Source organism: Pseudorasbora parva, chromosome 13 (assembly GCF_024679245.1).
Source record: "Pseudorasbora parva isolate DD20220531a chromosome 13, ASM2467924v1, whole genome shotgun sequence".
Classification (NCBI taxonomy): Eukaryota; Metazoa; Chordata; class Actinopteri; order Cypriniformes; family Gobionidae; genus Pseudorasbora; species Pseudorasbora parva.
The window spans coordinates 31,211,202-31,235,865 of NC_090184.1; the positions used below are offsets into that span (position 1 = coordinate 31,211,202).

Here is a 24,664-nt window from a genome sequence, read left to right on the forward strand (position 1 = left end):
AAATGATTCAGCACGAATGCATTATATTAATACAAATATGTAAAGACAGTAAGACAAAGTTTGTTTGTTTTTAATTTTTGCATGACAGTATGTCTCCTTTAGGAAAAACACAAAACCATATTCATGAAAAATGGCAAAATGCAAATAAGGGAGCTCAGAGTGAGCAGAGAAAAAAAAACTTTCAAGGGGTCATGAATTGAGAAATCAAAAAAAAAAAAAGTCTTTGACATTTCACATATAAGAAAAAAATATAGCTAAAAACTTAGCTTTTACTGAAACCCAGATCAGAAAAAGACTTTTTACAGTGGAATGTAAATACCACGCAAAAGTCATAAGTTGACCTCAGACAACAGTATAAAAAAAGCCAGTTTATGACACCTTAAAATAATAGATAGCTTGTAATTACACTGTAATGTAGAATGGCTATAACTAAAATTGGGGGGAAATCAATTTCATAGTAGCAGTAGCTATTAGTATCAGTGATACTGGTCTTCATTCATAAAAAGATGCCATTAAACACATATTTAAAATATACTTTATATAATTTTTTTCTGCATACATTTGGAGGTTAACTGTAAAATTATTACATTATAAAATATATTAAACGTATAAAAATGCAAGTGTTTTTAATAGCAATTAATCACAGAAAACAATTGTGATTATTTTTATATCGATTGACAGCACTAATTCATATTCATTGAATTTGTGGGGTTAATGCAGGGGATCCTCAGATACTGAAGACAGCATGTAGAGAATGCTGCTTGTTATCATTTTGATCTAGCCATTTGCTGCAATCCTGAATAAATGCAACAAAGTTGTCATTAGTCAGACATTATATCAAGTTTAATTTTATTTAAAACATGACTGCAAATTACTATTTACTCATAATTTTGATTGCACAAGACTGTACGTCCTCCATTGTCAGTTAACTGTGGTAACGGCAACTTTATTTGAAACAACCAAGACTTATAAAGCATGTGGGCAAAAGTTTCAATTATGTAACAAGATATTTTTTCAATATCTGAAGTTCACAAAACAATTCCACACGTATAGTGGCGGGGCCAAATATTACTTTAATATGCAAAACTGTTACCCAATCATAGCAGTCTTGAAAAGCAACGGTCAAAAACAGGATAGAAAATAGCCTATTGCTTCTAAATTAGGAAGTTTTTCTGATGTATTTTTTTTTATAACATTATTAAGTGGACCTCAGAGAACATTATAAAATAAAATAAAGCAGTTCATGACCCCTTTAAACATTTTTGGACTGAAGTGAATTTGAGGGGGTGTTTAATGTTCATGATGAGGCACTCATGTTTGGATCCTCTCACAGGTAAATGGCAATATGCAATTATAGACGTGTCGCACTGATAATAGTGGATTAAAAACGAGGTCATTCATCTACATCCATGCAGAGAAATGCTGCATAATATATACTTAAAGCACTCACTCACTGTCCATGTCACAACAAAAAGGCTCAAATATAATTGTTTAGATATAATCAAATGGTTCCAACCTGTTAAGTGTTCCTGGCTAAGAGATTTTAGTTTTTAGTTTTGGAAAGAAGAAAAAAAATTGAGATAGAATTACCTATGACAATTCTGCATGTAAAACGGCACAGTATTTGACATAGTGTCACGGTTAGCCCTCTTTTGAGCAGAATGTAGAAAAAAAAATGTTATTTTCACCAACTGCATGCTGATACTGACACCATAATGAATCCATTAATAAACTCCCTGTGTGAGAAGTGCTGCCATTTTTATGAAGGCCGACTTCTCATTAAACGGACATTATTAAGCATAGGAGGGAGCCTCCGTCACCCCGGCCACATCTTGTTACACATCATTTCATTTTTTACACTTCGCTCGCCAGGCAGCCCCAGCAATCACTAACCATAAATCATGCCAAAACGCATGATTTTCATCACGTCTTGCATTTAAATTTAAAGGCTCTCATCAATCTAACGGTCTCTGACTGTTTCTATTCTTAAGCTAATTTTCAAATGCCTATTTATTGTATTTATTACTTTCATACTGCCATTATAGTTCTTTGTTCTGGATTTCCCGACCACTATGAATGCATTCCAAATGAATACGTAGATGTTTCAGCCAATTAATCCTCATTAGGGTTGAACTCGTCTGTCTGTTGTGGTTGGGCTGCTTCACAGACACAAGGGCCTCATCGTGAGCAGTAAACATGTTCTTGCAGATATATTCAAATCAAAATATGCTCATTAACGGCATTCACACAAAGCACTAATCATCCTTACCAGAGTGAGCGAGAGAGAAACAGTGCATTGTATTATGAGTTATTACTTTAGCGTGGGAGGAGAGAGGGGCGTTTGACTATTGACTGAGGGTTATAATCTCCTCTCCGGTGATGTTCACTCAGTAATGTAATAACTACCATTTACGTTCATCTGTCCCGGCGACAGCCCGCAATAATGACATCATAAACGTGTAAGCTATAGGCTAAATGAAGGCTAATTTTTTCACTCGCCGCATTCTTCACATCTCACTGACAGCCTTGGCTGGTATTAAGGATAATACGGCTCCAAAAGAAAACCTCTAAAAGTCAATGAGGCAGATACACACAGTGTGATGAGGGTAATGGTCTCGACTCTTTAAGCATCTGCCTCCTGTTTACGTTCATTCAGATCTTAATAGAGCTCAGCAGTGTCTCCTTACAGCGTACGCCGCGCGGGGAAATTAAGAGAGACAGAACTCTCCCACCTTTTCGCATTCGAAATAACTCAGCCATTACTTGAGACATAAATGCATTCATGATGACAAAAAGAGAGCAAGCAGGCAAGTGAGAGAAGATGTATAGCGAGAGAGAGAAAGAGAGACTGCAATATATTACATCATTACTTAATGAGTCCCTCAGTGTTGTGTTGCACAACATTTCAGCCTACACCAACAGCTATAAACACAGGCTAATTTAGCATCGCTATCCTCCATAGCCACTTTAATTGCAGGCAGACAGTCAGAACCAGCATGCTGTACTGAAGGCATCGTGTACGGTGAAGGGGAGGGGGACGTCAGTGACTCAAACGGTCCCTCTGGAGCACTTAAGAGTAATATGAAGTACAGATATTTGGAACAAGAGAACAAAAGACAATTAAAGCGAAAATGAAGAGAGTCTGCCTCTCAATTAAATTGTCCTGAAACTGTAATCAGGGCCATTGATGGAGTCTGTCTCTGTCTCATAGAAGTGGGCCACCACCCACAATCTCCTTGGTTCGGCACCAAGTGCTGGCGGCACAAAGGTCATCTGATGTTGTCTTGTGCTACATGCTAGTGTTGTGTACAGAACGGCCGCTAGCTATGCAAAAATGGAAGAGGACGTCATTTACAAAGCCCGTTTGTTTCACTAACCTATACTGCCAAATTGTCCATTGTATAAAATAAAATAAAGTTAAAAAAAACAAACATTTTTTTATTACTTAAACAATAATTGCAAAATACTTCATCTGACATTTTAATGTCATACGAGTGTTGGTCATATAATTAGAATATCATCAAAAAGTTGATTTATTTCACTAATTCCATTTAAAAAGAGAAACTATATTATATTGTATGTTACATTTATTTATTTCACACAGACTGATATATTTCAAATGTTAATTTCTTTTAATTTGTATTATTATGACAACTAAGGAAAATCCCAAATTCAGTATCTCAGAAAATTAGAATGTTACTTAAAACCAATAGAAAGAAAGGATTTTTAGAAATCTTGGCCAACTGAAAAGTATGAACATGAACCGTATGAGCATGTACAGCACTCAATACTTAGTTGGGGCTCCTTTTGCCTGAATTACTGTAGCGTTGCGGCGTGACATGGAGTCGATCAGTCTGTGGCACTGCTCAGGTGTTATGAGAGCCCAGGTTGCTCAAATAGTGGCCTTTAGCTCCTCTGCATTGCTGGGTCGGGCATGTCGCATCTTCCTCTTCACAATACCCCATAGATTTTCTATGGGGTTAAGGTCCGGTGAGTTTGCTGGCCAATTAAGAACAGAGATACAATGGTCCTTACACCAGGTACTGGTTGCTTTGGCACTGTGTGCAGGGGCCAAACCCTTTTGGGAAATCGGCATCTTCATAAAGTTGGTCAGCAGCAGGAAGCATGAAATGTTCTAAAACTTCCTGACTTTACCTTGTATACTGTGCACCTGTATACTTTTCATGGAACAAAAGCTCCAAAAATAACATAAGCACCATAAAACGTATATCCATACTACTTGTGCACTACATCCAACAGTATTTATGTGGGAAGAAAAGCCTGAAATTTAATTATACAGAGAGATCGAAAGGTTCATCCACAAAAGTGCCCCATTTTTTTTCTGAATATTCCCTTTCAAACAGTGTGTAATATAGCTGCTTGTGAATATAAAAGACTGATGCAAGGTGAAAGTAAATTGAACGGTCTGCAAAGTTGTAAAGTCGAAAGTGCTAAATAAAGTTATTGGCTCACAAAAGAAAGAATCAACCCTGAACCACCTATACAAATTGTTTGTAGATGTCCTGCCAATGTTGTAAGTTTTCTGCCACAAACAACTTGACCAGCCTTCAAACATAATTTTACTGACGACTGCTTCTCAAATCTCAAAGTTCAATGTGAGATTTGCAAAACACTTGCTCCTGATAGATGGGTTAGTACCCAGTTTATTTGGTTCAGCTTGCTTCTCAGAATCACAACCTGCGAACATGAATTGATGTATATATTTTGTACCAGGTGTTCACAATACTTAGTTTACGTGTTATATTGTGTATATTATGGCTAACCAGTTAACTCATGTTATTAGTCTTACTGAAATACTTTTGAAACTGAAAGCAGCTGTCTATTAATCCAGATTTTTTGTCATTCTTACTACTTTGAGTAATAATGATTTACAAACGTTTATGTTACATTAGTCATTCACGTTAGTGCTGGGCCAATATATGCACCATTACTATAAATTAGAAATACATGGCTTTGTTGATGGACATGCGTGTGTAAATGTTGATGGTCAGAAATTACAGTTGCAATATCTCCTACATTTACATCTCAACTACGACAGAGAAATGTCCTGCTCAAGTCGTCCTTGCGATGAAAGTTCATCATCATACTCACAAGTGGATTGAGATAAAATCAACATCATTGTTACTGTCTTTAAAGTGTGTACAATTGCAGAGCTTTAGGAAGCTTCCAGATGGAGATAAAGTGGTTATGGTCATTGAAGTTTAGCTTCCAAAACACGTGGGCTGTAAGTGGTAGACCAATCAAAACAGACTGGGCCATCTGGCCAATTAGAGGAAAGTAGACTGGCAGAAAGGAGGGATTTAGAAAGACTGATTCATCCATCAAATCACTTGAAAATCATTGAAAAATGTGGTGATGTGCAATGTTTGTTGACCGATAATGCATGTTAACCGGTTGTAGGAAACCAAAACTAAATTAGGAGCCTTTAAAATGGCATAATAGGGGCCATTTAAATCAGACCGGAGATAAAGAACATTCATTACTTGTGAAGCTCTTTGGCTTACCAAACAAAATTCAACAAACGTTTAAGATAATTGTCGCAGCATTCAGTATTTCAAAATATAAATGCCTGCTGAGCGCAGAATAATCTACTCACTGAGATAACATTAGTGCAAACATCAGCTAACATGAATTCCCCAGCCCTCGGACACTGGTTTCAAACTATGCCACAGAAATTAATAGGAGTATAACTTTATTGAGGACAGAGCACTAGCACAAATGTTTTAGGCCACGTAGTACAAATATAGTTGACAAAGGTATGATGCAATCTGAACGCAAAACCTCATTAATTAAATCATTTCAGATGTAATGCAGTCCAATGCAGGAATGGACAGTTCAGCACAAGTTAGACTACTAATACTACTTCACAATGTATTTGGATCTGGTCATCTTTAGCTGTCCTCTAGTTATTTGTGAGACAACGGGAAAAGTTAACATCAGAACTAGATCTGTGTCTCTGAAACTTTCCAAAAGCAACTGTGCCATTTCACTCTCTGACACAAAACTGGCACTGATAGCTTTTGCCCAGAGACATTTTAACTTTCGCAAATTAATGTATTTTTTTTATTTTTTCACTGGAACTTTCACAATTTAATTGAACTAAATACTCCATCAAGACAAAAAAAAAAAAAAAAAAGTACCTTTAAAATGTTCTTGTCCTCATTTATTTCCTCCATTAACTTGAAAGGCTCCAAGGGTCTAATAAAGGTTCATTATACGGAACTGTTTATACCTTCTTGGATTCTTCTGTGTAAAAAAGCAACCTTTGCTAAAAGAACCTGTTGATGGAGGAGATCTGCAAGTTTTAAATGTCTTTGTTATACACGTTTCATTTTCTCATTAAAACGGTGAGCAGACAGTTTAACCTTTTGAATATCAACTTTTTTATAATACTTTATATTATATATATTATAAATAATGGAAGTAAATGGGTCAATATCAAGTTCCATAAAAACAAAACAAAAAGCAACAAAAAATGTCTTAATGATTAATGCACTATCTGTATATCACATGAACTAAAGAACTATAAAAATAAAAACCAGATTTTAGATTTTACTCCCTAATGCCGGCAAGTTAAGAAAGTGAAAAGCGAGTACACTTAAAGGCACAATATGAAAGATTTTAGGATTAAAATATCAAACAAACACTAGAACACTGTTATATATTTAGTTGACTTGTGTAGGGCTGGTTCGAATACTATTTTTTGAGCTTCGAAGCTTTGGTAGTACTTAACACAAAATATTTAAAGCTTCGGAGGGAGGGGACTGAACATATTCATCTTTCTAATAAAGGCAGGAATCTCGAGATTCTTGCCTTCCAGAGCCGGAAGTGGTGCGCTTCATGCAGGCAAGGCTTATATGCTCAGAGAACGGACACCGCATTAGTGATACAAAAACACACAGGTCTGTTACGTCCCAGTAAAATTTCACATTTGAGTTTTAACAAGCTCCTATAGTTCGCAGTAGATTCCTTTAGATTTATAATAACAGGAAAAGGCTAACAGATTTTGTTTCAATTATTCTATTTTCCACAAAGTCAACCCAATGCAGCTTAACCGAAAATACAAGCTCATGCAGTTGTGCGCTTCTAACAAAAATACTGCGCTTCATGCAGTTCTAACAAATTACAAATCACAAATATGAACTGCAAATCTAAAGTTACAATAAGCACATTCAAAAAGCTCTGTTCTCAGCTTAGTTCTACACTTTCTCTCTCTGTTTCCGTGCGCTCTCCAACCAAAGCTGCTCTGTCTGTGGAACTAAAGTCTTTCTGTGGCGAATGACAGTTCTTTCTTCGCCTGCTTCCCCATCACTCACACATGTTGTATAACCTCAGCAGTCCCTGGCCAAAACACAAAGCTTTATCTGCCTCGCAGAGAAAAGAAAAATTACCTTTAAAAAAAAAAGAAAAGAAAATCCTGCATTTTAATGCCTATGTATGAAAATCTGGCAGCTCTGAGCATAGAAAAATAGAGAACTCCCACACACACCCACATATACAGTGCAACGTGAATGCACTCAGCTTCCAGCCTGTAAGGTCTCTCCGTGCACAAGCACATCATGTACACTGCACGGAGACTCGGGGACCTGCGAGGGGGGCAATAGTCAGAAGTACAAAGATATAATGTGGCCCACTCACATAACAACACATGTATTATGTTGCCTTATGCTTTCTATAGCGGCATTAAAAGTGTTAATGGCCTGTAATTCGTAATTCAGTAGGGTGTGGGTGTAAGTGTATGTGCGTTGATATTAACTCGGTCTTATTTCTACGGCCCTTCGCAGAGCCAATGTTTCACTTTTGCATTCATTTGTTTCTGTTTATGTAGCCTGGGGTTCTGCCGGAGATGTGGAATTATTGTCTAAGGATAACAGGAAGTAAGACAATGCTACTAAACTCAGGAGTAATCAGGAGTAAGACCATAAATGAGATTTTTAAAAAGCCATTTTTAAAATGTCAGGAACGTATTAATACCGTAAGGAAATTTTTGTTATGTCTGACTGTTACTGCCAGTAGAAGAGGAGAGCGTGAGGTGTCACACGAGTCGAGTTCTAATGCCATCAGTGTTGAAATCACTATTATAAATAATCACTGAGGTGACAGTAAATGTGTTGACAGCGTAAAAAATAAACAGATTTACAGGACAAAACAGGTCTTGTATTTTTATTTGAGAACACGTTAATCAGTGATAAATGGCAAAACTGAAATATATTTGATATGACAAGCTCTCGTATAAGCACATATTTTTGGCTATGAATATAATTTTTTCAACATTGATGAGAAGAAAATAGTTTCTTGATCACCAACACTGAAGACTGGCGTAAAGACTGCTGGAGTAACTTCAATTAGTTAACATTAGTTATTGCACTGTAAATTAACATCAACAAACATTGGAAATGACTAAACGCTGTATTATGCATGCCAGACAAATAATTTGGTCATTTTGTAGGTCATTTTGTAAAATAAAACAAAAACTAGACGCCTGCACACATATGCATTTAAACGTGCTTGCCTACTAAACATGAACTGCTAACTATATGCTATCATCATCCTCACAGATTCATTTTTATTATTTAATTTTTTTACGTTCACACAAAGATAATAACGGTATTGTTTCAAAACTAATTTAAAATCAGTTTCAAGCTTTGCGGTCTCTAGCCAGAGGGCAATGTTGCTTTGAGAGTTTTATATTTTGGTTGAAAATGATGTTGTATAACTAATGATTATTTACAATAGAAATTAATCTATATAAAAAATAAATTAAAAAAAACTTACTTTAGCTGGACAATAACTTTTTTCTAGAGCTGATGTATATCCAAAACGATTTTCTTATATTTGATGGTGACGACAAAAAATGAACAGCTGTATTTTATTAACTAAACTAACGCTAATGCTAACAAAGATGAACAAATATAGCAACAATGTTAGCTCATGTTAGTAAATTAATATTAACAAACGAGACCTTATTGTAAAGTGTTACCTATAACAGTCAGTTATGTATTTATTATTGTAAAATGAAAATATTTCACAATATTACTGTACACAATATTTACTGTATTTTACTATTTTGATCATATAAATGCAGGTCTGAGGAGACTTTTTTCAAAATCTTTTTTTCTTTTGTTTTTTCTTACTGACCCCAAACTTTTAGTGTTTGGCTATACAAAGATTCAATAATAATTATATAGAATATCAAGTAAAATTAACAATTGTTTCAAACAAGTACATTTATCACACTAAATGCATACAATTATTTACACAGTTACTTCTTAAAAATAAAATGACTGTTGTAGATTCCTGTACATTGTGACTTTTTCATTTTGACAGCTATTTACAATTCAAATAAAGCTCAGGCTCATCTGCTACTTTGTGGTGAGGGAAAGTTATTACAAAACCATAAGCAAGACAAATACTTTCTGAATGTTTTCAAAAGGACAGATTAGATTTTCGAGCTACAGTACATAAAAGCCTCAAAAACATGTTAACATCAATTAAACTATCAGCCTCCAAAACCAACACGATCACATGAGAATGCATATCAATAGTAGTGTAATGTCAGACGGCATAGTAGAGTGTGCAATGTCATATGGCGAAATGAGTTGATATTCACTTTATGGCGTGTATATTAAAAGCTCTTGGGTACGACGGCATGGGGGTGGGGGGTTTTCATGCGTATAATACGCCATAAAGTGCGTATCACATGCATGCCAAAACTAATTTTGCCGTATAATTTTCACAACATTGCACAGTCGTATTATTGATACGCATTTTTGTGTGACCGGGCTCTCCCAAACTCGTAAGGAGAGACAGAAGTTGTTCTCGCTAAAAAATAAAACAGAGGCCAAACATTTCCTGAATATTTAGAGAACATTATGTACATTCTTTAAGAGTCATTTTAAAACACTCAAAAGTAGCTTGCTCTTAACCTGATCCCTGAAGGAGTGCTCAGTTTTTTCTCAAATGACATAAACATTGAGTGATTGTGTGTGGTTTGTGAAACACAAGCCAATACTAAAATAAAAAACACACAGTTAAACTCAAGGGAAAAGATCAGCACCACCTGGAATTAGAAGAACAATTGAAGTCAGAAATCAGAACGACCTTTTTAGTTCACGCTATATTCCCTGTGTCTGCCTCATAAAAACAGACCTGAAGGGTGGCCATCTGACATTTATGAGAATGGCTCAATGCTTCTATTACACACATAACACTTTTCTGAAATGTGCTGGTGATGGCTTTGTTTAGTTTCCTGTTCTGAAACCAGAGATCGCTTACAGATCATGAAACTAATTATACCTGAACACACCTTTTTTCAGGTATGTGAATGTGTTACGGTTTAAAAAGACGCATCGCTCTAATTCACAGTGATTGATTGAATTGCATCAATATCCTTATTCTGTAAATCAGTTCTTCTTTGAGGAGTTGTCTGACAATGTTGATGGACTAAATAGACCATCACGTGTAATTGATGCTGCAAGCAAACGCGGTTTCTTCCTTAAATGAACATGTATTCATCTGAGCTGAGGGACGAGGGTTGAATAATTTCATAATCCATGCCCTGTATCTAGCAGAACATCAGACACTCTCTGCGTTAGGAGATTTGATATTGACTCTCTCGTGTCTTGGTTTCATATTCGGCTTTTGCTTTGTTTTCAATTTCTCTCTGTTGCATCGTCTTACAAACAAATTCATTAAAAGTGAAGTAAAGTCTGAGTTAATTTTTAAATGATATTATTCTGGATATGGGCTTTATTTCATGATTTTAATGAAAGTATGTGGTTTCTCTGTCTCTCTCTCAGAAGCTTCTATTGCTGCAGGCGGTAAATGTTTTAAAACAGCACTTCTCAACTGGTGGGTTGTGACCTAAAAATGGATGGCAAATCTGTTTACATAGGGTCATGGACAGCAGGGAGAAGAAAAAAAATGCTCAATGCAAATAAAAAATAACCATACAATCGTGAACAGTTATAGGGTAGCAAAACAAAGGCTTTTCAACAAAGAGAGACAATATATATTTTTTAGTTTTTCTAAAGGTGACATGACGTCAAAGGCTGCTTATCTGTCACGCCCTCACAATCATCTGTCACTGCCACGCCCACTCGTTCCCCATCACCATCATTCTGAACACCTGGGCACCATCACCAGAAACAACTATATAAACCCGGCTCACCTTCACTCCCATTGTCTGGTCTCGCACCGAACCCACCATTGACTACCTGTCCTGCCTAGAAGCCTTCATCTGTCTTCCATCATCATCATCATCATCATCATCATCATCATCATCATCATCATCATCATCATCATCATCGTCATCGTCATCGTCATCGTCATCGTCATCGGGTCGTCATCGGGTCGTCATCGGGTCGTCATCATCGTCTTCACCTTCACCTTCACCTTCACCTTCATCAGAGTGTCACCATCCCATTAAATATCACCTGTGTCTGAAACCTCTGTAAATAAACCTTGCACTTGCACTAATCCCTCTGTGTCCTCGTCTGTGTCTAACAGTATCCAATCAAACTTCATTCACTTGGTGAAAGCAGCCAAATAAGGTACATGCCAACGACTTGCCAACTTGAGTCCTCACCCTCAAAACCAGAAACAATCCACAACTCAATCTAAATCAATACAGGTACTACTGCAATAAATAAACTTTTATGCTCTCAGAAGGAAAAAATGACCAAACGCAAGGCACAAACCATCAAAACTTATTTGTTGATGTCCAATCATGAAAATTCAGTCCTGAATTGTGAAGGAAAGCCAGTAAATATAGTATTGTTCAATAGTTTGGGGTCAATATGTTTTTAAAGAAATTAATTATTCCACGGTGACATCAAATTGACAGTAAGAGTTTAAAAATAGCTTTTTTTTTTAAATCTCATTTATAGTCTTACTCCTGATCAGTTTAGTAGCATTGTCTCACTTTCTGTTATCCTTAGACAATAAATCCTCATCACCAGCAGAACCACCGAGTAATAATATTACCAAAAAAAATCTTTCAAATAAATTTTTTTCCCGGAACTTTCTATTCTTTAAAGTATCTATTAAGCAGCACAACTGTTTTCAACTTTGATAATATATTTTTAAAAATCTGTTTGTTGATAACCAGTTTAGCAAGAAAAAATGATTTCTGAGGGATCATGTGACCGAAGACTGGAGTAATGATGCAAAATATTCAGCTTTGCCATCACAGGAATAAATTACATTTTAAAAATATAAAACATTTTTTTTTTTAATTGTAATCAAAATATTTTGAAATAAAAGCAGCTATTAGTGAGCATTAGAGACCTCTTTGAAAATCTTTTATCTTGCATAAGCCAAACTTTAGAACGATACACTAAAATAAAAAGTTCACTGGTCATTATAAGATTTAGTAAAAAAACAACATGGTGTTTCTGTAAAGGTAAAATACTAAAACTGATACTAAAACTGCTTATGAATCATAGTATCTTAATAGCCTAAAACTTAAGGAATTCAAAGGGGTCACATAATGGTACATGCAGTTTTACAAGATGATTGTGTGAAAATGTGTGCTGGCAGTGCCTGTACACAACCATCCTATAATGATAAAAATCCATCCAGTGGTTAAATCTCCTTATATGTTTCACCATGTCTCAAATCGAGCCGTCCGACCGTGTGACACGATTGTTGATTGACAGCAGCATTTCAACACAGACCAGCCCTGAGCGAGTTGTCATCACAGTCCGCCATTGTTAATACGCTGGAGCAGAATGGCCTAAATCCAAACCTCTGAAGACGTGGCTAAATTTTGTTTTTGAAGGGAATATTCCCCCAATCAACGTCAATGCTTTTATGTTTGCGTGAACCGCAAAGCATTTATCACCAGACTGCTTTATAACCGATGTTGAGTATCAAACAGGTTTGGCTAAGAAGCTGCTCCTGAAAAAAGGATCGGTACCAACTACTCGTGTTCCTGCTGCACCTCCAGAAGAAGTGAGTGTAGTTTAAACGCTTGCACACTTCACGATGAAGGCGGCTAAAGTTTACAGGGTAAGTTAACTTACATTACGGCATGATTTCTATGTATGACGTATAATTCATAATCCCACGTTTATTATGAAAAATGCGTTATGGTTATTGTGTTATTACAAACTGTGTACGCTGGTGAGAAAGTTAACGTGGTCACACTACACTAACACTTTCTTTTGTAGACGGTTTTTAACGGTGTCTGTTACTGTAAAAAAAAGTGTTTTAACAGTTATTAAACTGTAGCAATTTGTATATTCCAGCAGTGAGTTGACACAACAAAGCATTCCAGAGGCCCCCTCTCCGAAACCTGAACCGATCGTAAAATTAATCAAGGATGCCCCAACTGGCCCAGAGACAACAGCTCTCCCCCTTTACCTGTTATCTCAAAACCAGCACAAGGACAAGATGAGTCACATGACATGTTTCCTCTTTGTTCTACAAGCATAACAGCGGGTAGAACCTCAAGAAGAAGTGACTCATTTATTACCGACAAGCATAAATTCAAATCGTTATCGGGACACAGAGTCGCTAAGAGTTTTTCAAAGGCCCAGAATCAACCTAGACACTATACAGGACACCTCGTCGTGCACCACCTTTCTTGACCCGCGCATTCCAAAGGCTCTTTGAACATCACACAAAGACCTCACACCAATGCAGACATGAGGAGTTGACTTAAACCATAGATTCAATAACTGAGAATTAATCCACCCAACGGCAACTTAAACATATACTAAGGTATTATGTATATTTTCAGGTAACTTGTAAAGTTTCTCTGTACGCAAGTGTTACATATGAATCTTTACTATATCCTACTCCCATCATGGGAATAGCAAGCTGTTTGATGTCTATGTGATGGATAAATTGATAAATGGATGATTCTCGTCATTTTGATGCAAGGTAAATTTGTGTAAAATGTACTGTGATCACAATAGGAAAGTTGGGTCCTTAAAAGTGTTTAATCAGACATTACACTAATGATATGCATGAACAGGAGAAGTGGGCAGGACACCCGCCCACAACAATATCTCATTGGCCGGAGACGCCCCCAAGGAGGGACCTTGGGGCCCGTTTAAAACTCCCGGATAACAAGATATCTTTGCTTTTTGTTTTGCTTTGTGCTTTACTAACTGCCATGGTTTTAGTTACATTCAAGCTATTTTAAAGCTTGACAAAAAAAAAAAAACACTGATTTTTTTTATTTATTATTATTTATTTTGGTGATCAAAGATAAGTTATAAAGGATTGACTACAATGGGACTTTAACATGTCAAGAAAAAATAGGCTATATAGGCCTATACTGCACTAAAAATATGAAATATTATATTGTAGGCACATTAGAGCTTTGTTTAAAACCCATGGTTTAAGTGCAGAAGATGAGTGTCAGCCCAGGGTTGATCTGATGTGAAACACATCAGGTAAATGTATTATATTTGGCTCTTGAGCTTATATTACAGTTACTGAAGATTTTTAATGCATTTCACACAGAGGTTACTGGTATTAAAATCTAATCTGATTGCCTTTGTCAAAAATGTTTGATTTATAATAGCTTACCTGATTATGAGAAAGGCATATTCAGACTCAGAGTCCTTATGGGGCTTGAGCTGATGAGCTACAAATTAAACTTGCCACATAACAATGACCCCATTTTTCATGCTCTTTTGCTGGTTTATGGGTTTGCATTAGAAATTATTCCCCTTTTCCTCTTGGTTTTCCCATTTTGTTTGTTTGAGAAGAAACATTTCGAAGTAATCTCTTCCATCGAAGTATCTTATTCTTGAAGAGCAAACGCCACAAAGTCAAAGACACCTGAAAAGGCTGTTTACAGAGTTCATGGACGTAAAAGGTTAAGATAACAACAGGTTTTTATGTGAAAAAGAAAAGTGGCTAGAGCTCTCAGGGGGGAAAGAGAACAGAGGATGTCTTGCATTCTCTTCTCTAGGGAACACATTTAATCTCTGAAAACAGACACAAATCCTTGCCATCTGGGTGGTCATTGCTTTCATCCAGTCTAGAGTCTCTCTAGAATTTCCTAGGGATGATTATTTTGGCTTTTTTTTTTTTTTTAAGATAAATTGTGACAAAAAGTTGTAAATAAGGTTAAAATGAACCTTTTTAAGTAAATGCAGTCATTTCCAAACTGATTTGTTTCAATTTTACGTACTGTAGATGATAACTTGATGAACACTTGATGAAATCCTTTCCTCTTCAGCTTGCTTATCAGATATTGGTAGAATAGAGCTGTGATATGCTCCACATTATGCTCAATATGAAAAATATAACAGCCTGAAAAAGAGGTTCAACTTAGAAGGAAGATTAATCTCCACCACTAAACACCACAATTTAACCTGTAATTTGATCAAATTATAAATTGCAATTGAGAGTTTATATCTTACAAATGCAAGAGAAAAAAAGTTCACACTTTAACTCTCGATTCTGACTTCTTTTCTCAGAAGTAATTATTGAATGTAATTGAATGTAAATACTATTCCCAATTTCAAGTTCATATCACACAATTCTTCAGTTCCGAGTTTATACATCACAATTCTGTGGGAAAAAAACTCAGAATTGTAAGATAAAAATTGGCAATTATGTTTTAAATTGTTTTATTCAGTGTTAGAAACAAGCTTCCTGTGCCTCAAGAACTCTTGGAAAGCTCACTCTTAAATGAGTGACCTTATCATCTTTATACTGCACTAAGTGAAGGGACAGAAAGAGAGATAGAGTAAGTCTGCTTGTGAGAGAGGTGGGCTGGGATGGGATTGTAAATATACAGAGAGAAAGAGAGAGAGAGAGGGAATGGAGTGGGAGGTCCAGAATTACCATGGAATAAATAACAGGGCTGCCAGCAGATAACAGACCAATTCAATCTCTCTTTCTCACCCGCTGGCGAAAAGCAAAACAGAACATGGGATGCCTTCCAACGTCACCACAGTAAAAAGCTCTCAGTTTCCTCTCTCGCTCGCTCTACCTCTCGTTGACAAGTCGCATTTTTTTTTCACATTAGCTTTACATATTAACAAAGTCGTCTTTGTGAGGGTGTCATGATTTCCATTTACTTACATACACTCTCGCCTGACTCCGGTCCCTCAACAGTTTGTTACATCAGAGAAACCTCAACAAAAGCTTCAAAACGGTTACAAATTCTCCAGATTGTCAGCAGGTGTTCAACCAAACACACAAAGTAACATCTGAAACGCTGGAAAGAAAATTTCTAGCTAAGCCAAAAAAAAAAATGTTACAGAAACACATTTTATTGTTATATTATAATAAGAGATTGATGTTAATGGGGTTATGAACTGGCTATTTTTATTTTATTTTTAGGTCAACTTATGATGTTTGCGAGGTTTTTATATTCAAAAACATCATAATGAATAAGTAAAAGGCTATTTTCTACCTTGGTTTAGCCTCTCTCATGGAACACACGGTTTTTATGGGTGTGCCGCACTGAAAACTTGGAAGTAAATGCCCACTGCTATGACTGGATAAGATTTGCATATTTAAATAAGCCTTAGGTCCCCCCGTGAGTACATATGAGGAATTGTTTTGTAAGCATGTGGGCAAACTGATTTGCCCACAGCGTTTGCAAAATGTATTTATCAAACAAATCTCCATCAACTGTAAGATGCTATCCTATCAATATGGGCCAACATTTCTAAAAAATGCTTTCAGCACCTTGTTGAATCAATGCTCGTAGAATTAAGGCAGTTCTGAAGGTAAAGGGGGTCAAACAAAGTATTAGTATGGTGTTTCTAAAAGTCCTTTAGGTGAGTGTATATCAAACGATATGTAACAACACAATACTAGCATCACATATAAAACCAAATTTTTGCTTTATTCATTCATGATCTTAATCTGTCTGCAAATCCAGGCTCTTGTTTACAAAAGAATCTGTGGTGAAATTAAAGAACGAGCGTACAATTTCTTAACCACGTGAGCTGAATATTCATTAAAAATAAAGATAATTTATGCATTCATAATATTGAAATCCAAAGGAAGCTTATGCAGCATGTTTATTGCTTGGAAGTTCGATCCAGTTTAGCTCCACATAGGCCTATGTTATTTATATATAACATGTCATGACATGCACAAATCGCTGGGCGGGGCTTCTTCTTTGGTTGAGGTGGTGTTTCACCACCTGTCAACGTCAAGGGTTGGCCCATTCTGAGATAATGTTTGCTGGGCCTGATGTCAATAGAAGCTTTTATTTGACTAGCAAGGAAGTATTCAGCTCTGAAACTAACAGGATATTCTTTCTTATATCACAATGAACTGTTAAATGTCAACGGCTGAATGAAATGTTGAATTCTCAGTTCATGACCACTCAATTCTCATTCATAATATTGTCACTGAATGGTTAATACAGTCGCAATGGGGCAGATGAAGGCCGGTGGCCCTGGCCTGAATGTGAGCTCGGCCATCCAGGTGCACCGTGGAAAAAGGCAGCACTCAAGCATAAAGCCATTTATCCCGTTTACGAATCCGCCCCATAATTTATGACTGCTGCATATGAAACCTATGCAGCATTTTCTGAGTGCATGCACTATAGTGCTTGGTAAATCAACATGACTGCTAACAGAGGACACTGTGTAGAAGCCATCAGGAGGAAAATAGCAGCCCCCTGAGTGAAACTTAGCAGAACACTATCTCATCTAAAAAAGCTTAAATACATTATGTACCATTCTTGAGCCAAACACGAGAGGTTATAGCACTATAAACCATTTTAAATCACAAAACAAGAATATGTGCAATCTGGGGCACAATTGAGGATGCTGAAGATTTATTTAAAAATATAAATGATGTCTTTTCATGCATATTCTACGACAGGTTGCTCTTAAATCACCCTCCGGATATATTGTGATGGACGCATGACTGTGATAATCAGGAGGTGTGTCAATCTGACTTAGATTGTGCAGCTCCTGAGACAGGTGCAAAGTGGGAAATGTGGCCAGTAAAATGACAAAGCAATTACAGAAATGTGACCTATTTCCTCTTCCAGACGTGCTGAAATAAGACCAACCTGCCGTGGAGCGTCATGACATCCCTTCACGCTTCCAACAAGCCATCTATTTGTTCGTCAGTTGAGACTTAATTGAGCAGAAAACACACACACACACACACACAAAAGAAACAAAAGACAAAACAATGACTGAAGAGGCCCTGTGAAGTGGCTGTTTCTCATTGACATTGTATGCATTATCATTTACAGTACTAAATATAATATTATTGTTAAATATCACATTAAATGTAATATTAAATAAAAGTAAATAATAGTAAATATTTTATCATAAAATAATTTTATAACTTCCCTCTGCTGTGACATCAAAAAAGCCAGTGATCCCCAGATGAGAGACCATCCTCACCATTTTTTTTAAATCAAAGTGATGGCCAAGGATGAATGTCACTAAATTTAATGTGTCGATTGTTTGACTTTGGAGTTGTTTTGAAATAAGGCCACAGTTTCCAATTTCTCTCTGTGGGAGGCCTGTGTTCTGTTGGCACGAAGGTCAAGGTCCATAACAATACAGTGATACATCTATCTCCACGCTGTCGGTCTCGTTACGCATGAGAGCTCTTGACTCGTCGGCCCATGTCGAATGAGAGGTGCGATGAGGAACAACGGTGTTTTTCATGTCTCTTATTCTCGCCTCGCCCTTTCTTTATTGTGTTTTTTTAGAGCCTTACATCAGTTTTTTTCAGTCTGTGAACTGTGGAGAGGGGCGTCTCTGAGCTTACTGACCCTCGCCGCACGAGGCTTGACGAAATTAAAAGAAAAGAAGATACCAGCTTTCCACTGCACGAACTGATCCCCTGCTGTGAGTCCACTGGGAGAAGCACAACAGTGTCTGCACTTTAAAAATGGGCAGACTGGAAGAGGCTGCTGACCTGAAACTGCCCGAGATCCTTCACGGGATCTGAAACGGAGTGACGAAGAGAATTAAATGAAGGTGCGAAGTTACATTGGAATCATTGCGGCGAAACACTGCGAACATTTCTATTGTCAATAGTGTAGCGATGGTCTAATGCAATTTAATGCATTCTGACTTATTTACAGTTGAGGAATTAAATTCTTATGCTTAACGTGGCCAAAGTTTCCAAAAACAAGTTGGACGTATAGCCCTGACCCAAATGCACACTTCATGTGCACTTTCAATCTTGTGGACTAACAATGGCCGCTGCGTGCGCGTGTCTGTTAAAGGGGTGGTAAAACACGATTTCACTTTTCTAACTTTAGCTAGTGTATAATGTTGCTGTTTGAGCATAAACAACATCTGCAAAGTTACAGCGTTCAACGTTTAAAGCTAAGGGAGATATTTGCTTTTAAAGAAATACATTTCTGAGGAATACGGCCTTTTCATCCAGGGTAGCGTGACATTACCAGCTACCACGGGGCAGCAGTGGCTCAGTGGTTCATGTAGATTGTCTACAAACCAGAAGGTTGGTGGTTCGATCCCCGGTTCCAAGTGTCGAGGTGTCCTTGAGCAAGACACCTCTTCCATCGAAACTGGTCCAGTTATGCCATCACAAATGTCTTTTTTTATAAGCGTCAAGGAATTTATTCGGTAAATGTGTTTCCCTGCTGCTCCCGACGAGCTGGATGGCGCCTTACATGGCTGACATCGCCGTCGGTGTATGAATGGGTGAATGTGAGGCGATATGTAAAGCACTTTGGATGGCCATAGGGTCTGTTAAAAGCGCTATATAAATGCAGTCCATTTAACAGTCATGGCACCCTTTGAAAATTTTCTACATTTTGTGGCACCCCCTCACATACGTTACGCTAGGGGGGTAACGGTACATATTTCTCACAGTTTGGTTTGTATCACGGTTTTAAGTTCACAGTTTCAGTACAGTTCGGTATTTGCAATGTTCAGTGGAAAAAGGACTACTGTCAAATAAAAATAAAGAAAATAAGAATAAATAACTTAAATACAAGCAACAGCAAAAATAAATTAAATTGAGCAAAGATACTAATAAAATACACAATGCTTTTCATTTTTTTCAGGTGGGTCTAACATTAGTTTTCATTTTGTTGACATTTTGTTACTCATCAAGATGGACATGTTGACATACTTCTTGTGGGAGTTTGTCCGTTCAAGCGCAAGATTTGAAAGATAACTCAATATTTGCGCGCTGTGAGACGTGTGCTCGCCTTGGGACCAGTACACAGAGAAAAATCTTCTAACAGAGCGCCCAAGTTCCTATTCGCGTCTTGTGGCTCTACACGCGGGTGATGACGGAGAAAATGACTGGTCAAATTCGAACATGCGGCAGCGCTCGCACGCAATGAACATTTTTTTTACAAAGAGAGACCGTATTGCCCACGATTTTCTTTTATTATCGCTGTTGTTTTAGTGTATACTGAGGAGCCAGCACGTGTATCCATTGACAGAACCATACATAAAGCATTATTTTCAAGTTACAACCCATATTGAAGATGCGTTATCAGATGTGAGATGAATGTGAGATGCCGCGGCACCCCGGTTGGGAAACACTGGTCTAGTAAATACTTCCTATTTTAAGAATTTTTAGATGTTTGGACTAGAAACAAGACAAAAATATCTAAGTAAGAAAAGCATTTTTTGCAGTGAACCTTTTAGGGGTTCCAAATACGTAGTGCCGATAGAACCTTTTCTTCTAAGAGTGTACATTGTAGTGGTTCCACCCTTTATGACTTCATACAGGGCCATACTCGGAAAAAAACTTGTTTGACTTAAATTTTAAATTTCTCTTAATTTTGAGTTATTTTTTCCCAAAACAAGACAATAATTTTTACTTGTCTAGTAATTTTTTTCTTAATGTAAGAATTTTTAGATATTTAGACTAAAAACATGACAAAAATACTAAATAAGAAATGCATTTTTTTTCAGCGTTCTATATAGAACCCTTTTTAAGTGTCAAAAGGGTTCTTTCTTGTCATTAACCTTTTTAGCATAAAAGGTTCTTTGGAGTACTCAACTATACTTCTATAAAGAACCTTTTAGGGGTTCCAAATTGGAACGTAGCACTAGCACTGATAGAACCTTTTCTTCTAAGAGTGTATAATTATCCAAAAAACGAATTAACTAAAGCATTTAATCATAAGCCTTTAGATCAACGAGTTATGATCCTCAGAAGCATACATTTAATCAGATGGGTCCAACTTTTCACTGGTAGTGTAAGTCATTGGTGGTCCTACTAATAAATCATGTGTTATATGTCCTCTCTAACCTCCCTCATCTCCATCGCTCTCTGGCAGCAGATTAAGTCGAGTTAACAAGCAGTGCAGATAAGGGTGAATGATTAGCTAACTCATAATTTTCTCTCCTCTAATGATCTTTCATCCCACCTCTTTCTCTCTCTCACACACACTCTTTCTCTCAATCAGCCCAGCATGCCACACTCACACACACACAGTTTAATGAATGGCGAGTGGAACCACTTCCAAAACTTAAATTAAAGTACAAATATTTTAAATTAGCAGCATATAGAAAATGTCCAGTTTCATTCTTCACATAAAGGTGTCATTTTCCCCCTTTATAATAAAAGAATGATTTTCTTTTGTTATAATGAAGGTCACATTTTGGAAACTATGGGCATAACTTAACTGTACTGGAAAGGAAAAAGAAACAAATACGTTTTTTTAACATGCAAAAAACATACATTATACATATTAGGGGTGTTTCCAGCCTTTCATAATATTATTGAGAGTAAAAAAAGAATAATAAAAAGGTTCTTTTCCAATCTAGCTGGCTCCCAGAAGGGAAACTTTTTCAACATGATAACATCAGAGAGTTCCATTTCTTGTGATTTCAGGAGCAGCATTTTCTTCAGTAGGCTTACTATTGAGTAACATTAATGTAACTGGGCTACAAAGAATTCACATAACAAAGCACTAGCTGAACTTCCTCAAAATTACCTTTCAAAACAGTTAGCTATGATTGAATGATTGCACCAGTCTCAAGTTCAACAAATTAATTTGTCTGTAGTTTATATGCCCCACCACTAAAAAAAAAGTAATCAGAATTATTTGTTTATTTTTTTCTGGGAAAGAATGGCCTATAATTCAAAACATTACTGGATTGTTTATTATAACGTTTTCTAGACTAAATAACAAATGCAAATATTTCCCTAAAAGAGCAAGTCAGTTCTGTCGACTGACCTGAAACAAGGCAGGCCTGGCGTTATACAAGGTGTTGTTAACCTACTTTGGTACTATAAATGCTTTCGTGGAATAATGTTTTAAATGTAAATGGTCCTTACCTGTAGAATAGTATTGACAGCCTTCGCATGGAGGTGTTCAGGTTCATCCTAACAGAACATGTTTGCGGTCCACTGCGTTGTTGTACAGTAAATACCCACGTTGAGCTGGTCTTTGACGCGTCCCAAGCATAGGCGTTGCGTTTAGATGCCATGCCATGTCAAGTTCTTCTTCTTCTTCTTCTTTTGTATGCCATGTCAAGTTAAGAAGTTCAGTTTTTAAAACGCGCCAGCTAGGGGACCCTGAATTATTTTCCATTCCACTCATCTGTGTTTTTGTGTGGAAGAACCTGTCACGTTTAGTGTGAACAGTCGGCAGGCCTACCATAATAATAATTCAAGAGTTAATTTGCCCCGTTTATTTATTTATTTATTTTGTCGGGGTTTTTGTTTGTTTTTTTGTCATTTTTTTTTACCAGGCCGTCCAATCACAGTGGAGGAGGGGCGGGACAAAAACTACGTTGACCAATCATCCCACGTATACACCAACGAACGACAATAATAGAGAAGTTAATACTGCTTTTTACTGCATTTCTGAAATCAGTAATATTGTTTAAAATGAGATACTAGTAGTTACACATTACTGCCATGGATATTCTGTATCAAAGTATCTCAGCTGGAAAAACGCTGCCCTTGCAAAGCGCTTTCAAGCGCCACCAGCTGGCCGTTTTCAGAAGAGCACCAGGTGTTTAGCTGGCTTTGGTGGACACCAGGTGGACACACGATAATTTAATATTTATTACTAGTCATATGGCCAATTAGTCTCTTCAACATTTATGCAAAATTCTGGAGCCAAACCTGAGAAAGATGTCCAGAAGAGTCCACAGTGTTCCTGGTCACGTCATTTGCAGTTGTAACTCATGGGCAAGGATTACGCTAATTATGAATGAGTGTGCACGCGCATCCTATTTATGCATGTTTGGAATTCACTAATATATACACACGTTTAAAGGGTTACTTTAGCGATTAGCATATGGCTTTGTATCAGTAGAAACCCTGAAGTATATTCAAATTATTGTGCTTTCCCCCCTTCATATACCCCTGAGACAAGAGATTTATGCATTTTATTTCTGGAAAAATTCCTCCCATGATGCAAATTGACGATATTTGCATCATAGGAGGAATGTTTGGCCAAAGGCTAAAGACTACAGCCAGCAGAGGGAGCCATTTCCGCATGTTTTGAAACCGTGCATGGGGGACAGGAAATCACACACTCAGAGCTCAGCTCAGCTGCAGGCACCCAATTAAACAGAGCTATGGTGAGCAATGTAAGTCTTTTAACTTCTCAAATTAATTTCTATGAAAGTTAAGCTTGCAAAGGCATGAACTGAAACGTGCCAGACTGAACTCGCATTGTGAACGAGTGTAGTCGCGATTACCTCAGCTCTCATCACGAGAGCTCATCAGCTCATTTATCTCACTCCTGCAGTTAGTGCTCAGTGCTGTGATACTCGCGTGGTGACTCACTCATTATATTGAACACACACATTCAGTTTTTAATTGTAGTGTCTTCTCCAACTCAGTCACAGTAATCAAGTTGGTGGCTTTGGGAATGGCCTCACAGGGCAGCAAAGCATTCTGGGAATTGTAGTCTTTCAGCCCCATGAGACAAAAATACATTTTCTGTCTTTTCTCAGTCTAGAAGGCACCAAATAAAAAAAATTATTTCACATTTCTATTACATTGATGACCCAGTTTAAATACAGATTCATCTTCCCAGCGCTGAAGTACCCCTTTAACTAACGAATCCGTGGTATACGAAGCGTTTGTGAATCTGGAGGAGAGTTTTCGTAAAGGTCCATTTTATGCGCAAATTACTCAGAATTTGCTCATATATTTTCGAAAGTTTCATATGAGGCCCAATGTGTGCATGTGTGCGTGAACTGTCCATTTGATTCAGATCGAATCACAAACCGATTCTTCTAGCCCTTTGAGCGATTGATTAAAAATAACTGAAAGGGGATTCATTAAAAAATCGGGCATTTTTATAATATGAAAATTCATCAATAAAATCAATTATTGTTACAATGATTTTATTTTAGGTCACAAGAATCTTCACTCTTATAAAGTTTTCTCAACCGTTAGCCTAATTTTCATGTGACCAACAACTGAGAAATTGAAGAGCATGCTTGAGATGACAAATGTGATAAATGAGAGGAACATCATGGTTCTTTATTTAATGTAAACACTATAATTGTGCAAAATTTCTTATCAGGTTGATCAGAAAAAAATAATATATTAATAAACTGTGATTTTGGGTTCGGCCTACAAAAATTGCTCTAAAAGTAAGACACAAAGTCTGTTTTATTCCAAATATGTTTCAAATTTCATAATATAACATAATACGTAATACAAAACATAATTTAAGATGTGGGAATGATGGTTTCCATTAAAGATTTGTGCAAAACTTTTGCAT

At 36.9% G+C, this 24,664-nt stretch overlaps 1 protein-coding gene across 1 annotated transcript in view; it reads right to left on the minus strand.

Annotated features, from left to right (window-relative positions):
• Positions 1 to 22,374, minus strand: part of ajap1 (adherens junctions associated protein 1) — a 163,897-nt gene extending 141,523 nt beyond the window's left edge. Inside the window, exon 1 of the mRNA XM_067413915.1 lies at positions 22,252 to 22,374. Within this exon, the coding sequence (XP_067270016.1) occupies positions 22,252 to 22,298 (47 nt within the window). The 5' untranslated portion in view covers positions 22,299 to 22,374. The remainder of the gene's footprint in view (positions 1 to 22,251) is intronic.
• Positions 22,375 to 24,664: the final 2,290 nt, after the last annotated feature.